The sequence below is a fragment of the Acanthopagrus latus genome, chromosome 12, assembly GCF_904848185.1.
Source record: "Acanthopagrus latus isolate v.2019 chromosome 12, fAcaLat1.1, whole genome shotgun sequence".
NCBI classification, from domain to species: Eukaryota; Metazoa; Chordata; class Actinopteri; order Spariformes; family Sparidae; genus Acanthopagrus; species Acanthopagrus latus.
In genome coordinates this window covers 2175197-2192910 of record NC_051050.1, presented here as the reverse complement: position 1 = coordinate 2192910, position 17714 = coordinate 2175197, and the positions used below count along the sequence as shown (strand labels likewise).

General features: G+C 39.4%; 1 protein-coding gene across 4 annotated transcripts in view; it reads left to right on the top strand.

Annotated features, from left to right (window-relative positions):
• Positions 1-17714, top strand: part of tln1 (talin 1) — a 95604-nt gene that overhangs the window by 19201 nt on the left and 58689 nt on the right. For 3 of the 4 annotated variants that reach the window (XM_037118328.1, XM_037118331.1, XM_037118329.1), the window contains exons 2-11: positions 2018-2088; positions 5377-5539; positions 8275-8372; positions 10349-10478; positions 10700-10852; positions 11583-11725; positions 13740-13867; positions 13984-14044; positions 14196-14300; positions 16597-16752. In XM_037118328.1, the coding sequence (XP_036974223.1) occupies positions 5410-5539; positions 8275-8372; positions 10349-10478; positions 10700-10852; positions 11583-11725; positions 13740-13867; positions 13984-14044; positions 14196-14300; positions 16597-16752 (1104 nt within the window). In that variant the 5' untranslated portion in view covers positions 2018-2088; positions 5377-5409. Of the gene's footprint in view, positions 1-2017; positions 2089-5376; positions 5540-8274; positions 8373-10348; positions 10479-10699; positions 10853-11582; positions 11726-13739; positions 13868-13983; positions 14045-14195; positions 14301-16596; positions 16753-17714 lie in introns of those variants that run through there. The other variant, XM_037118332.1, reaches the window with a different exon arrangement.

Below are 17714 nucleotides of genomic sequence, written 5' to 3'. Positions count from 1 at the left end.
GGAAAATGGTGCTGGTGGCTCCTTAGCTGATGCCAAGTTGGAAAGTTGTGGTTCCCTAGCAAAGGTACCAGCTCTGTGCATACTTACTTCTTGTTCCTCCTGCTTGTGTATTTAGTTTGAAACCTTTGTGTCAGAGCTACTGGTGCTAACTGATCATGGGTACTACTGCTGCTGTGTGTGTGTGTGTGTGTGTGTGTGTGTAATAAGAGTGTGTGTGTGTGTGTGTGTGTATGTGTATATATATATATATATATATATATATATATATATATATATATATACATACATACATACATACATACATACATACATACATACCATGACCTCATGGCTATTTCAGCCGAAATTGGATGCATTCAGGTGCCATCTTAACAATTGAGGAGCATTTTTGTTTGTTTCTGTTTGACCAGCTGTGATTGGCTGCTGTGAACCTTGTTGTTTCTTGTAACTGCAGTAATTACTGTTGTGATTCAGCACTTCCGCTTTTAGTCAGGGTGGAGCGGGAAGCCTCTGAAGTAGCCAGACTTTTTTTGTAACTGCATTTATCTATTTATTTTTAACTAATGATGTTGAAAGTCTGGAAGATCGAGGTGGCATTGGCTTTTTGTTCCTCAATATGCATCCAACGTCTTTTAATGATAATATTGTAGACAACCACTGAAAACTCAGGAGATTTGTAGCATCGGTGACATACATACTTGAACAGGCTTTAGATGATTCCCCTCTTATCTTTTCTTATGCCAGACAATTGCTGTATACAGGATACGCAGCTCCCAGATGAATCATAGCTGGGAGTAGGCAGATAGCTGAAATGCCCTTTTATGGCATCGTGGGGCTTTTTAAAACAGGATGTCTGACCGGGATCTCACAAGAACATGCCCCAACCCAGCACCCCTGCTGTGTATCAGCATGTTGTACTGAATGACAGCAGCCTGAGACTTCTGCATGTCACAGCGTAATGCCCAAAGTGAGTTCAAACATGTTGCTGCAAAGAATTCTAGTGTCCTCCACTAAGATATGTGCAACACCTGCCCTCAGATGATTTAGGTGTGTAACAGGGGTTCTGAATGTTTTCTTAGAAAACAGTAATTGAAGTTGAGAGAATTCTTCAATTTGTTTGTGGATGAGTGAACTTTTTTTTAACTTGCAGTTCAGTTTCAGTTCAGGCTTCAGTGCAGATTTGCTGACACAAAACCAAAGAGTCAAAAGACAAAAGTGTCTGAAAGTCAGACAGTGGTACTCAAACCATTTTAACTTATTTTGTTATAGACTTGTTCAAATTTGATTAAATGCTCATGTTTACACACAGTAACCCATACAGTCAAAACAAAAGTATATTTGCAAATATATCAAAAACCCCCCAAAATATTTGTCATCTAAATAAGTGTTCAGATTCTTTGCTATGGCTCTCCAAATTGAGCAAGATATCTTTTAATATTGATTAAGTCTAGCTATGGCACATTTAGTTGAATGGACATGATTTAAGAATCACACACTCTGAAGAGTGAACTTGTTATTTTCACACTTTCACACACCTTTTGTATGAATATACAAACAATATATATTGTGTTAATTAGTGCACTTTATAGGTGCTAAAAGGTGGACATAGAGCCATGTTATATGTTTCAATCTGTTTCTCGTCATTGTGCTAAACTAGGCTTACCAGCTGCTGAGTATGGCTTCTTATTTACTCTGCAAGAAGGTCAATGCTGTGGTTACATCTGTAAAGACACTGAGCTTTTTATAGAATGTTTAATTATTCCTTTGAGTGACAATCGAGAATTTGCATTTTGAGAGTCGTAAGTGATTGTCCTATAGTGCTTAAATAGGATTAGCAACCATTTTTTAGAGCAAATGCAGTATGTCGGGATATGTCATAAATTTGCTTGAAACGTTGATACTGCTGGGCGGTATGGTTATTTCGTTTTTATCCATAATGAAATCTATGCGTGCTAGTAAAAACTGTTTGATGGATAAAGATAATTCTAACTTTGTTTATGTCTGTCCTTTTCTTTAGCCAAAGCGAGATACCCAGAGTTCATCATCTGACTGGGCAGGAGGCTGTTACTCAACACTGGTTTACATCAGGTATTTACTTCACTCACCTTCTTTGTAGGTTAAAATCACTCAGGTGGACATTAATGAATTGAGTGGCTAAACAGTTGTTATTTTATCTGAGTCGAATCCAATTCTTACACTCAGAACTATCTTTTACATTTTTTTAATTTTTTTTACATAAAAATGCAAAGTTCAAATTCTTTGACTTTTTAGTTTTATGTTCATTAGTTTAACAAAGTTTCTTAACAAAAATCTTACTCATTGGGGGTCATGTGGCTTAACCTTTTTGAAATATGATAGTGACTTTATTTTGGACCTTGTGTCAGTCTTCAGACTCAGGTTTGAGGGGTTTAATGCACTCCGCACTTGCTAGGAAAAAAGACTGTGCTTATTTTTGTTTTCTATTTAAGTCTACTTTTATCTGTTACTGCAATACCCAGCTTTCATTTTGATCTGTCATTGTTCTGTATCCTGAGATCTGATCCCCCTGCTACAACCAAGCCTCATCCGAATGTATTCAAGGAGGGAGCCAGAATGAGTGGCAGGAACTGATAATAACACGGTGTCCGCAGGATGTGAAGCTGAGGGTGTCAGGGACGTCTGTGTTACAGTATTTGGTCCCTCTGATGACAAAACATGCCAAGCTCTTTTCTCTCCATGCTTTGACTCTGCAGCTAAAGCTGGGGAGTAGAGCTGGAATCCTGTTGAAGTTGAGGCAGCTCTTTACTTGACCTTTACAAACACCAACAATTGCTTCTAATGAACCTTGGCTTTGTTTATTCTGCTGCAGTGTAGAATGACCTCCCCTTGCTTTTTATGATTGGGTGTGTTTTTTGGATTGTTGGTTGTTTTTTCTTGTTATGAGTATTTCACAAGAACTACTAGAGGGATTTACAGGCCTTGGCAGAGGTTTGCACTCTTTTTTTTTTTTTTTTACTGACTCTTCTCATCTCATCCACACTGTAACAGGGCCAACACACATCAGCAGCATACTCTTGACTCTGTTTTCATTCACTGTCTTAATAAAGATTTTGTCTTTTAATTTGGATAGCTTGTCCAGCTTGCAAGAAGACAAGCGAGATCCACAATAACACCCCCAGGGCAGTTATTCTGGGGCTATCAAGACCAGGTTTCTATCTAAATGAATGGGAAGGCAACCAGAAATTCTTTTAATTATCACCAGGCCATACAACCTGAATGTATAGTATCATCATTCAAATCAGGTAAATAATGCTTTAAGTTCAGTGACTTTGCCCAAAATAAGGTGTAACACAGGTATCAGGTCGGTAGTTGACGTCTTCGGAATGAGACTCAAAAGTATTTTTAATTTTTTTATTCTTAACTATGACAAGTTAAAAATTCTCTTAACCATGACAAAAAATGACACACTTGTCTCGTGGGAGAAAATGATTAAGTGATGACATTTGACATTCAAAAGGTCAACTTCACTGTGACATCACACATTTTGCAAAAAAAATAAAAATGTCTGCCCATTTTTCAATACCACAGCCCAGGAACAGCAACATAAGCTGTGCGAAGGCATATAACTGTGATTCAGTAATTCTAGTTGATGATACAGTCCATAGTAAAATCCTCAAGCTTAAGTAAAAACATGCATAGTGCAATAAGTCCTTGAGTGGTTTGGGGACATTTTCTTCATATAGCCATCAAAACATCTTCAGGTGGGAGTATATGAAGACTTTTGTATTGATTCTTGAGGCCAACAACAGAGCAGCTTTTGTTCTTGTCTTTGTACTAGCCCTCGTCTTATTAAATATATCCTGTGGTTTCACGCTTACAAATGCTGAACCGTGGCATCCATCGTAAAATGTGCTTGGCTGTGCTGCCAACAATGCAGCAGCTGTGCTAACTCCTGTGTTCAACATAATACTAGCGCTGTTGGTCAGGTGCTGATGAGAAGAACAATGGCAGACCTTTGCAGAGGTAGCTGTTGCTGCGGATCCTCGGATTGTGTGCGGTGTTATTTGCATGAGCCTCCTCCTTACAAAACAAGGAGGCCAAAATGACTGAATGACTCACTGAGTCCCATGTTGTCCATCCTAGGCAGCCCATAAAAATTGACTTGGATGTTTTGCATAACTAGGATGTGATTTCACAGTATTTGGTTAAAGTATCCCTTTAAATAATGACCAACTGGGTTGACTGGATGGTCTGGTTGACTTCATAGTTATCTTGCAGGTGATATAAACATGGAGTGTTAGTTGTAGAGTTTCCTCTCTGCATGACCGTGTTTCTCACAGTTGGCTTGTTACTTGTAAGTTTAAATATAACTGGTGTTCCTCATTTTAAACTCAGCTTCACACTCTAAACTGACAAGTGTAAGAAAATGATGTGGAAATCCCCTCAGTAAAGATGAGTTCACAAAAAGATGGAAGTGTTTGGATGTACTTCCCTTTAATGGACTTCATTTAGCAGAGAGATTTTTGACAGCTATGCCTTGATATCAGGTGCTTTTTTTGTCTTTTATACTTAACATCCAAACAAGTGTGAAAGCTTTAAGAAAAGTTTGGGAAAAAGCTTGTGTGTAGGCCTTTAAGGTGGAATAGTGGTCAGAGCTTCTTCATCAGTCTGCTTACTGGTCAGGGAGATCAGTCTGTTGGCATGCATACATAAGCCATCATAAATACACATAAGAGTCCATGTTGGCGTAAATGAAAAATAAGGCTGAGTCTCAAGTAGGCACTTAAGCAGACTCTCAATTCAAAATGTGCACTAAAGCTGACTAAATACGGCAATTCAAAATGAATAGTAGTAGTATAAGGCTGTGAACAGTGACCTAGAATTTGTCTTCAAAATAAGAGCTTTACATTGCACCCATTTAGAACTGGGTTCTCAGCGGGGGCCTTTAATTTGAAAGTAGCGACCGTTCTTAGCTTGCCGACACAACAACAAGCTAAAACAAGCAAACAGCTACAGAGACCGAGGAGACGCTGCATCTCCTGGATCTCTGCTGCTGTCCAGTTGTTCATCTTAATGTCCGCGGATGAAGTGATGGACTGACTGCTGTGATCAGCAGTTTCTTGGTTTTAAAACTCCCCGGCTGTGGGTCGCACAACAGTGCAGGTCATTGACACCTCCGCCCACCTCACTCAGAGGCCACACACACATACATACATACATACATACATGTATATGGAGCCAAACAATTTGCCTAAACCAAACTGTCAGATTCAGACGGGCAGTCTAGCTAATTTTGAGCAGATAGAAAATATCTCTTGTATTAACACCAAGACTCTATGTGATGAATTCCTCTTCTCTTGACTAACTACTTGAATTAATGTATCTTTAATCACTCAGGTGTGAGTTGGGTGGAGGTGCAGAGCAGCAATCATGGTGGCCCTGTCACTAAAGATCGGTGTGGGGAACGTGGTGAAGACCATGCAGTTTGAGCCCTCCACCATGGTGTACGATGCCTGCCGTATCATCAGGGAGAGGGTTCCTGAGGCACAGCTCGGCCAGCGTGAGTTCTTTCTCATTATTTCTCCTTCCATGCACAGACACAAATAAACACGCATGCACACACAGGTGAAGAGTTATTAAGGCACCAATATACTTCATTGGAAATGTTTTTAAGATGATTGAAAAGCTTCCATTGTGGAATTGGGAGAAATTTTGTAAAATTCATTCTAATAATAATGATAGTAATAATAATAATAATTCATTTAATTTATATAGCGCTTTTCAAGGACCCAAAGTCGCTTACAGAGTTAATTCTACTACAAATCGTTACATTTTTGAACCTTCTTTGTGTTTCAGCAAACATTAAACATGAAGATATTTCTTTATTCGTTAATCTGTTTGTCCCATGGATGTACATGTGTATTTGCGCATGGAGTGGGATAGTGAGATCCGACAGTAAGTTATCATTTTAGATGCGTATAGGGAGGCATTGTAAATACCAGGTCTGCAATGAAGGACATAAAGCTTGATTTTAATTCACCTTTGAGCCTGACTGTTCCAAAACTCACCCTAACATATCTATGTTTTGCCTCCTGACAATATTGGACATAGTCCAGCATAATCGTACCATTATTCAAGCCCACCATTCACCAGTTCACCATTTAATCCAACTGAGAGACTGTCTCAGCAAGTCAACACAACAAATCCAATTCTTGTTCACTCTGGGGAAGTATGGACCAAAGTGCGTAGACTAAATAAGTTATCACATTATGTACAAAAGTACGCATCCTTGTGGAATAATCCTGCCATCTGTATTGGAAAAACACCGTTTGTTGGAATCAGTGGTATTTATGAGGCATATACACTATAGGAGACTTGTATAGAGATGGCGTGTTCATGTCCTATACTGACCTCACTCGTAAATTCACTCTTGAAGGCAAACAACATTTTTGGAGATATCTACAAATGAGAAATTGTGTAGCTTCTAAATTTAAAATAATCGAAGAGAGTCAAATTTTGGATTATCTTAAAAGGCCACATGAATGCCATACAGCATCACTATTTTATAAACTAATTAACCATTAGGTGAGTGGTGAATTGTCTAATGTGAAGCTGCTGTGGAAAATATGTGAGAGAGGCAAGAGGAAAGTTCATACAGTATAAGATTATACATCGATATTACCACACACCGACGAGACTTCACAGGATGAAACTGATGAATGACAACCTGTGTTGGAAATGCAAAACAGAAGTGGGAACTTTTCTACAGTGTATATGGGAGTGTGCCCTGGTGATGCCGTTTCGGGTTAAAGTTGTAGAGGTTTTGAGTGGCTGGCTTGGTTCAGCAATACCTCTGACCCCTGAATAATGTTTATTAGGGGACAAATCCCAAATACCTAACATTTCAAAAGGTACCTTTTCTGTTATTATAGTCAGTTTAATCACTGCATCAAGAATCATTTTGCGACATTGGAAAACAGTTAAACGTCCAAATATGAAAGAGTGGGTAGACACAATGGTGGAGACTGCATCTTATGAGTCTATGCTCAACAGATTAAAAGGTAAACTGGAGGATGGGACCACCTCCTGGGACTGCTTTTGGACACATATAAAAACTGAGGAAGGCCCTGGTTTAAACCCAGGAAGGACTAAGATCCCTCAGTGACGGATGATTTTATTTTTTATGCCATGACACGGCGAGCTGGATTCTGGGTTACATCTGGACAGCATGTTTGTATTTTTATTTCTATTTGGGTGTCTTGTCATTGGACTTTCATGTGCCATGTCTGGTGAAGACTGTGCCATGACTGGAGGGGGTATGGGCGGGGTGGTTGTGGGTGCCACGTGCCGTCGATCTTTTTTTTTGTTTTGTTTCTGTTTTCATTGTCTTGTTTTGTGTGTATTCTGTTTTGAAACTGAAAATCCCAATAAAAATTTTAATTACAAAAAAAAATATTTTTGGTATTTTTAATTTTTTGATAGCACTATTTGGAATAAATGAGTAAGATTTTGCTACCCAAAACAGGGATGTACGTCCTTTAAAATATTTGAGGCATCAATTCTTATCACATGTAAATAACTTGTAGGACAACATGTATGCAGTCTGATATGTCAACTCACAAAATACACTAATGTCCAAAAGGTGGTGAGCTTGTGGAGGTTTAAGAGAATATTGCGCTTGGTGTATAATTAGTACAATGCAAGCCTAGGACCATGAAGTGGAATGCAGGGAAGAATGTCTAAAAGTAGATGAATAGCAGCCTTGTTACTGTTGTCTTGCTGGTTACAGGCTCTTAAGATCTGCTGCAGCTGAAAACATTGCTCCATGCTGTCAACTCCCTGCTATACAGATACATCAGCTGGTGTGCATGCAGAGTTATGTCTTATTACACAATCTGTGCTTGCTTGTTGAAACTGTGAGTCATTTTACATCTGAAAGACAAAGAGGAAGAGTCAGTAACCCTGCCTCTGCCCAATTCAACAGCTTGTTTCTGCTCTTCAGCATAAGTGGTCCACTTGTCTGGTCTTGCACTCTCGAAAAAAGTGGTCACATTTTGAAATGTGTAACATGATATGTTTAAAGCAGATGTGTGTGTTGAAACACATGTTGATCATCCAGCGACCAACTGACCTGATTAACATGGACAAGAAAGAAAGTCCACGATTTTATAAGTCTCATCCAGCACAAGTACTTGAGATGATAATAGCCTTGTAGTGGCAGTATAGCCACATGCTGATGTATGCCAAGAAACACAATTGCAGTGCCTCACTCAATGTTTCTGTTTCCCTTTGCAGCCAATGACTATGGGTTATTTCTGTCTGATGAAGACCCAAAGAAAGGCATCTGGCTCGAGGCAGGAAAGGCCCTGGACTACTACATGTTGAGGAATGGGGTGAGTCATTCTAGCACACATGCTACACAGCACTGAATGCAACAAATATTTAAACTTCTATGGAGACATTTTATGTGAATTTTTCAGTTTCGTACTTTTCACATCTCAAGAATACGTATACATGCTTAAATGAACTAACAGCTAATGTCAGACCATTCTTCAGTTTGTTATATGTTGCTGATCATTGTTGATAATGCAGTCATTAGTTGAAAGTGAAACTCTCACCAAAAAAAAGCAACAGAGGCTTTACTTGGAATTGAATATGAGTCAGACCTTCATGTAAAACCATTATTACGATGAAAGAGACACTTTTAAGATTTACCTTAGTTTCATTTTCAGGCAAGCTAATTTTTAATTGAGTGCATGGGGCACTCTTACACGAGCATCAAGATAGCTATTTTTAAAATGGTAAGAAGGCTCGACACAACATGAAGCTTTGCTTGTAGTATCACCAGGGTCTCTACACATGAGCACAAGCATTGAGAACATCGTTTGTGTACTCCAGGGGTCACCAACCTTTTTGAAACTGAGAGCTACTTCATGGGTGCTGTGTCATACGAAGGGCTAACAGTTTGATACACTCTGCTGAAATAACACATTTGCTCAGTTTGCCTTTAGTTATATATGATTATTAATGATTAATGATGCTCATCTATGTGAAGATACTGATCATGATAATGATTTCTCACAATGATTATCAACAATGACTTACAATGACAAGTTGGGAAACAGTTGATGTCAATATTCAGTTTTCATTTTTAGAACAGGCCTGAGGGCTACTCATGTGGTCCTTGGGGGCTACCTGGTGCCCGTGGGCACCGTGTTGGTGACCCCTGGTGTATGCAGAGTTTACTAAAAAGAAGGTTTTTGAACTACTCAGCGTAGGAGCTGTGTCTACGGCGTGCCGTTGTCATGGCAGACAAAAAGTGTCGATCCCCGAGTGTGACCTAACAGGCAGGAGAGTGATGGTGGACTGCTCCTCAAGCCTTTCTGTTAGGTTGCAGAGAGTTTCACCTCAGAGTGAAAGTTTTGCTTAAAATCAACACATTGTTAAGCTTGTTAAGTTAACAAAGCCATCAAATTTACATTTATTCCAGTGTGTTTTGACCCTCTCAGATTGTGGGAGTAGATAAAAACATTTGCGATGAATTTTGCAGTCAACAACAGAACAGTTACATTGCTTGGCTCTTAGTATTGTACTGACCCATGTCTCATTAACATTTCTGGTAGTTTCACTCTTACAACTGTTTAAACAGTTCATCTATTTAAAATAATATTCAGCAAATGCTGTCTTATGTGTATGCTTATTATGCATGTACTGCTTGTGCTTCCACATATCAGAGAGCGAGGTGGGTATACGTTCATCTAGGTGGAAGAAAGTCCCTCCTAGACAGAAGGTGACAAGCAGCAAAGGGCCCCAGGCCGGGACTCGAACCTGGGGCTGCTGCAGCGAGGACAAAGCTTCTGTACATGGGATGCCCGCTCTACCAACTGAGCCAATGGGTGCCTGATTAAAATGTTTTAAAATGTTGTTTCTGATGCTGATTTCAAAGGATGCTACTTTGCGTCTTGGCTGATCAGTGTTTGATTAAAACTATTTATCTATCTGATTTATTAATTCAGCTATTTCTGCACAAAAATGGAGCATGCTCTTCTTGATAAAATCACCAAAATGTGCCTATTCTATTCTCACTACAAAGTCAAAGACTCCGCTCACTCATTTGAATAAACATTTCGCCTGATTGTGCCTCCCACTCTCTGTGACGGGCAAAGCCAGTGTTGAGGTCAGCAGAGAATACCAACACAACACTGCTTGAGCTCTTTAAACTAGAAAAACTTGATTCTTTGAATATCAGAATCAGTTCTGAAAAGTTCAGGGGATTTCAGAGTATCATGAAAAATAAAATCTAAACATCTGTCAGTAATGTTGACATCGAGTAACACAGAGCTCCTGACTTGTGTCCCCTGTCTTTCAGGACACTCTGGAGTACAAAAAGAAGCAGAGACCTCTGAAGATTCGCATGCTTGACGGCACAGTGAAGACCGTCATGGTTGATGACTCCAAGATTGTCAGTGACATGCTCATGACCATCTGTGCAAGAATAGGTCAGCTTTGTCATGCACAGCTCACACTTGACTTGGACAACGGATGATTGGATTTAATTATTTCTGCCTACTGATTGTTTTGTATTGTATGTATTGATGCTGGTTTACTGGTCATTTATTATGAAAGCTGCTATTAATAATAAAGTAATCCTCAATGTTTGCTTGTACTGCCATGTGAAAGTGAAAGTAAATGTAGTAACGTCAGTCTGTTTGTGGATTAGGGATTACGAACTATGATGAGTACTCCCTGGTGCGAGACACTGGTGAGGAGAAGAAGGAGGAGACCACAGGCACTCTGAAAAGAGACAAGACTCTGCTGAGAGATGACAAGAAGATGGAGAAGCTGAAGCAGAAGCTCCACACAGATGATGAGTGTATGTCAAGCGCAAATCTTCACACCGTCTTTACCACCCTTAATTCACGGCCTGTAGTTTCACAGGGGTAAAATGATGAAAGTAACCAACAACGACCCATTTTCATGATTTCACTGCAAGTCAGGATCTCCCACATATGTTTGAAGATTCAACTTTATTGCGTATGATGAGGTGTTAGGAATACTGTGCTGACATCTTTGATGAGTTGACACCTATGACAGACAGCTGGACGTAAATTTATCCCTGTTGAGTTGGGCTCAAGAATGAGTTGGCAAAATAAGTGATGGTCCAGAGGGTATATTGATATACACATCAAACAGCCCCTGAAATATCATACTAATGCCTTAAAAAAAATATGCTAAAAATACATCATTTGAAAATTATTTTATCTTCTCAGACATTTAGTTCAGCCTTTGTCCAAATTGTCACTGCCATTTTCCTAACTCTTTAACACTGCTCTGAAACTAAAGGCCACAGTGTTTCCTCTGTCTAGAAACCGCATTGGCTACATAGTAATGACCTGTTAGGATGGTTAGAGGTTATTCAAAAATAGTACATGAGTAAATCTGATATGAAAGCTATGTTGTTTATGTAGAGCCTGCAGCACAGATCAACCATCTTTAAACACATTTCCTAAAAAGCGCCTGTCTCTTGTCTGTCAACACATTCTAAAGAGAGTACAAAGACCACTAAATCACACTGAGTTTTTTTGGTTGATGTTTTTCCTCAGTGAACTGGTTGGACCATGGCAGGACGTTGAGGGAACAGGGTGTGGAAGAGACAGAAATGTTACTGCTTAGAAGGAAGTTCTTCTACTCAGACCAGAACGTGGACTCCAGAGACCCCGTCCAGCTTAACCTTCTCTATGTACAGGTACACAAACTCATTAAAAAAAAAAAACAATAATTGGTTTTCCTCACAGCCATATAAACAACATTGAGCCACCATGAGCAGGCCCAGCATCTGTAGGGACAGTCATTAGGACTGGATGAAATGTATGCACAGTGGCAAGCAAAGGCAGGGACCTGGGTGTCCTCAATCCTGGCATTGCAGACTGGTCCTAGAGATATGGAATGTCACTGCTGTCAAGGGGAAGGAACCAGAGCCAGTCTGTAAGGTTGTGTGGTACCAGCTAAATATAATTGGGCTCACCGCTACGCAAAGTGCTGGTTGTGGAACCATTGTTGGATTCTCCAGTTTTCAGGAGTTACCCAGGGTGAGAGATGCTGAGCAAGTGCCGAGATCCATGTGAGGCATCGGCTGAGTGGCGTAATGTTAAGAGCAAGTCTTTGAGGGGAAGAGTCTGAGTGTTGTCTGTGCTTACACACTGAACTGCAGTTTGGCCTTCTTGGAATCCCTGGATGGTGTCCTAGAGAGGGTTCCGTCAAGGAACTTTGTAGTTCTTTTGGGGCTCACATGGGCAGTGATGGAGAAATCTGCCTTATCTGAGCTTGATTGGTGCTTTGTTAACAGACTTCTGTACTAGTCATGAGCCCCATTCAGACTGTAGTTTGCATGCAGGGATCCTGTGCCAATTCTCCGCCTCCTCCTCTGTGTGAAAGTTTCAGATGTGGTGAGGGGAGAAATTTCACTCTGTATTACTGGCGAACCAAACCAGTGAGGATAGGCCGGCTATGCGTATCAAAGGTGTGTAGATCAGACAGTCTGATGACTGCACAGGTCCCTCACTCAACTTTATTTGTAAATGTATATGAGTCAAACCTTCGCGTAAAAGCATGATTACGACGAAAGAGGCACTTTTAAGATTTACTGTAGTTTCGTTTTCGGGCAAGCTATTTGGCAATGGAGTGCAGGGGCACTCTTATGCTGGCATCAAAATCGCTATTTTTAAAACACTAAGAAGGCTCGACACAACATGAAACTTTGCTCATAGTATCACCAGGGTTTCTACACATGACATGAGTTTACTAAAAAGAAGGTTTTTGAACAACTCACGTTAGCTGCTGTATCTCTGGCGCACCGCCAACATGGCAGACAAAAAATGTTGATCCCAGAGTGCAACCTAACAGGTAGGCGGTCCACCATTACTCTCCTACCTACCTATCTACCTAAATTGCGATTTTGATGCTAGGGTAAGAGTTCCCCTGCACTCCAATGAAAATTAGCTTGCCTGAAAATGTAACTATGGTAAATCTTAAAAGTGTCTCTTTCATTGTAATTATGCTTTTACATGAAGGTTTGACTCATATACATTCACAAATAAAGCCTCACTTGCTTTTTGGCGAGAGTTTCACTTTAATACAGAGAAACTTCCCACAAAGTAACCTTACATGACCAAACAAAAGTAACGTAGTAACTGTCTTTGACAGCTTCTATGAGGGAAAAAATACTACAGCTGTACGTGGAGAAGCATCTGTCCTCCCACCTGTCCTGCCAACTCTTTGTCACACTTCTGCACGAAAAATAGCATCTGTCACTGGCAAAAACTTTAACTCACAAAGTGTTTGTGTTGAAAAGAAAAATGGCCACGACGGTCAGCCCTCCAGACTGAGACTTCAGTGAGCTTTTCCCCGGAAAACATCCTCCGGCCCCGCGAGTGACAGAGTCAGACAGCATCCAGTTTACTGATGGCGAATATGTAATTTAGTGTGAAAACTTTTACTTTACTTTTACATCCACATGATTACAAACTGTACTGCACATTAGGAGCAGTTTGGGGTTCAGTTTCTTGCCCAAGGACACTTCAACATGCACACCAAGGGAATAGAAACAGCGACCTTCTGATAACAAGACACGCCTGTGCTTGTGCTTCAGCAACCGTACCGTGCAGAAGAACAAGTAATATTCTAAGGATATGTCTGTCTGTCTGTCTGTCTGTCTGTCTGTCTGTCTGTCTGTCTGTCTGTCTTTCTCTTTGTGTGGACAGGCCCGTGATGACATTTTGAATGGATCTCATCCAGTCTCCTTTGACAAGGCCTGTGAGTTTGCTGGCTATCAGTGTCAGATTCAGTTTGGAGACCACAATGAGTCCAAACACAAGACTGGATTCTTAGAGTAAGCACTGCTTTCATATACTTATTCAATCATATACACTGTGCAGTCCAGTTCCTTTGGCTACATTGATTATTATTTGAGGATTCTGATTTCTATTTGAACTCTTCCCTCCTTAGCTTAAAGGAGTTCCTTCCCAAAGAGTACATCAAGCACAAAGGAGATAAAAAGATCTTCCAGGTAAGAACTGCAGTACTGCGTCACACTGCACAGAGATGTTTAGTAGCTACCCTTTGTTAGAACTTTAGCAGAGAATCAGAGATGCAAAATTACAACAATCAACACTGAATTAATCTAGTCCTTTGTTTGATTTTGTCTTGTGTTTCTGCAGGCACACAAAAACTGTCAGAACATGACAGAGATTGAGGCCAAAGTCAGCTATGTGAAGCTGGCCAGGTCTCTGAAAACCTACGGAGTGTCATTCTTTCTAGTCAAGGTGAGTGGAAAGGGATCATTCAACATGTCCATTTGATGGAATGCAGAACAGTAGCTTAATAAGATGGAGAAATTTACATTTCTTTTAGGTGCATTCAGGGCACAATTACTAAAGCTACTTGGAAGTTCTAAATGGTGTCAATAAAAAGGTGTTGGTGATTATCTGCTTTTACAAATGGGACATCATAGAAACTCATCTAAAGTAAGATGAGTCACATGAACTCACCCTGCTTTGTAGTTGCTTCAGCTTGGTAGCTCAAAGTTATGTTATTTCTTGGAAACGTAAAGTGAGTTTTTTGATTTGGTTAAGAATTGTAGCATGAGAATGTTCTTCCTTGTTTAAAGAAATGAAAAATGCTTTGTTTTGTGTATGTATATATACTGCATGAGTAAACACACTTTCTACTTTTGTGACTACAGTTAGGAGCTTTTAAATCCTGCACAGAATCAAACTCTCATTTAAACTTCCACCAGCATGTTGATATAGAAGTTGCCAGATATATTAAGCACAGAAGGGTTCAAAACCAATAGTTAAACTAATGATAGACAATATTTTTGTGTTAACCTGTTGCTATCAGGAATCCAGACTGCAACCATTTACTTGCATTTTGCATTATTTTTGGAGGCAGTGCAGCTTTAAGTAGAAACACCTGTGCAACTTGCAAAAGTGCCACTCATGATTTGTTTTTGTTTTTTTAAATTATCATCATACATCATGTAAAACAACAGGAATGGAATTTCCCATTAGCTGATCAGTTTCTCTGCCTGTGACAGACAAACCGTCCCTCTCTGTGTACTAGAAGCTGGTAATAATAATGCAATACTGCCACGGCCCTGGTGGTGCTGAGTCGTTTCCTGACACCAGAAAAAAGAAGGCAAAAAATAGTATACATATTTTTGAAGACAAAGCTATAGTTGCATAAACTATTCAAATGATGTCATTTAACGATTTTTTTTGAATATTTGAAAATCATGATGATGATTAATATAATAACTGATTGACCATCTCTAAAATGAAGCAGAAAACTGAGTAATATTTGGATTAGAAATTTTTTTGTTCCACATCACACACTAAAATTAAAAAAATTAATTAATCAATCACACATCCTATTTTACAAATTGCTGACAAACTGTAGTGTCACAGTTACTTTTTGAACTTTCTCCAGGGTTTTTTCTGATCCTGATGTTTGTTACTTGGCTTCAGGGGTGCACTTGAAAAAAATTCCTCCAAATATTTCAATGTTTTATCGAGAACACTTCACAGGGAATTTTAGATTGGTCACAATATCAGATTTACTTAGGCCAAAAGAATTCAGGATGGCAATATTACTACAATATCCACCAGCATTACAGTCTGACTCATCCATCATCTCCTCTAGCATGATTCTGAGCGGCATTAGTAGCTACACACTGTGGTAGCTAGCACGCTAATGACTTTTTTGTTTTCGTTTTTTTTTTCATTTCATGGTGGGTGAGAACCAGCCTTGATGTGCATTCCTGCAGCCTACTATGACAAAGCAAGAACGCAAAGGAAAGGAAATGATGTAATAGTCTGTATTATTTACCGGATACACAAGGGGAATACACAAGGCCCTACAAGACATTTTTAAATGTGAATTACCTTTTGCAAGTAAAACCATATATTTTGGATATATACCTCAAGACTGGTCAAAAGGAGATTAACTCCTGGTTAATGCACTGCTGGTAGCTGGTAAAAAATACCTCTTACCAGGAAATGGTTATCTCAGGAGAGCCCAACTTGAAATGCATGGATGGAAATTACAATGGACATTTATAAAATGGAGAGGATAACATCATTTGTCAACTATACATCAGAACAATTTGCTTCCCGCTGGCAGAAATGGGTTTTCTACGTAAAGCCTCTTAGGCCTGATTTTACTTTTACTTACCAATAATAAGGTCACAAAGAAAATGTCACTCCCTAAAAGTTATTTTTGTTTGTTTGTTTGTTTGCTTTACCTCTTTTTTCTGCTGTTTGTCTGTTAAGTGTATATACACAAACAAAAAGACTGAGAATTTGTAGCAAATATGAATACATGAAGAATGCATATAATATTTGAAATGCACTTTGTGAAGATGCATATTTGTCGGTAGTTGCTATTCTGAGGAAAACAGAAATGATCTGGTTGTGTTTGTCTCTAATACCACTCTGAAACGCAAGGGGATCTTTGTTTTTTAGACATGCAGCAAAATGGCTGAATAATTACTTCAAATGCGTCAACATTTCTGGTTAATTTCTAGTAAGGACATTGCAACTTTCCTTAATCTTCCTGCAGGAGAAAATGAAGGGCAAAAACAAACTGGTGCCTCGTCTGCTGGGTATCACCAAGGAGAGTGTGATGAGGGTGGATGAGAAGACAAAGGAGGTGATACAGGAGTGGAACCTGACCAACATCAAACGCTGGGCTGCCTCCCCTAAGAGCTTCACCCTGGTGAGTACGCCATGGAAAGACAGACCATATCATTGACCCTGTGATTTTCACCAAAGTCAGTATTTCAGAACGGACAGCTGCTTGTGCCTCTGCCTCCAGTCACATGGTTTGCGAAAATGCCGTACCAGCCAGTTGATTTTTTTCACTGTTGTTTGAGCTATTGGTTGGAAACGTGTTTTTTTAATTATTTTTTTATAGCTTTGGTACTCACCAATTACCTCACTTATTAATGGACATTGTATTGTTTTAAACATGTGATTGAAGTACACTGACGTACTGGAGGACTGATACTTTTGACAACCCTAGCAGAATATCAGCGATAACCATTTTCAAAGTGCATAGTATTGATACTTATTTCCCACCTCTGACCACAATGCAGTGAATAGATACATAATCTGTGCACTTTTTTTAGTGGGGTACCTTTTTTTTGGTGGTATAATGGTATTCTTCATCAGTTAGACAGATATCATGATGTATCATTAGGTGATTGTCTTCCAGTGAATCAATAATCGCAGCATCGCTGTATCGTGCCACTGTTGTTATTATGGGCAACTTGTTGTCAATCACATCGTGATATATACTTAAACTAGCTGTATTGATATATATTTGTATCTCCCACCTTGGCAGTGTAGCATAATAGAACATGTCATTGTAAATATTTTAATGGGAATTTACAAACAGAATATCTATAACTGAATATACAACTCATAAATAAAAAACATTTCTTTTTTTGTACTTTAATTTAACAGTAATTCATAAATGGATTTGATGGATCTGTTCACAATATAAATTTGATGAAAATAATTTTTAAAATTAATTTTAAGAATTTTTTGGCCTTTTCATGGCTTTTTATTGACAGGACAGCTTTAGAAATGGGATAAGATGGGGGATGACATGCAGCTAATGGCCACAGGTCGGACTCAAACCCAGGGCCACTGCAGCGAGGGCAGAGCATCTGTACA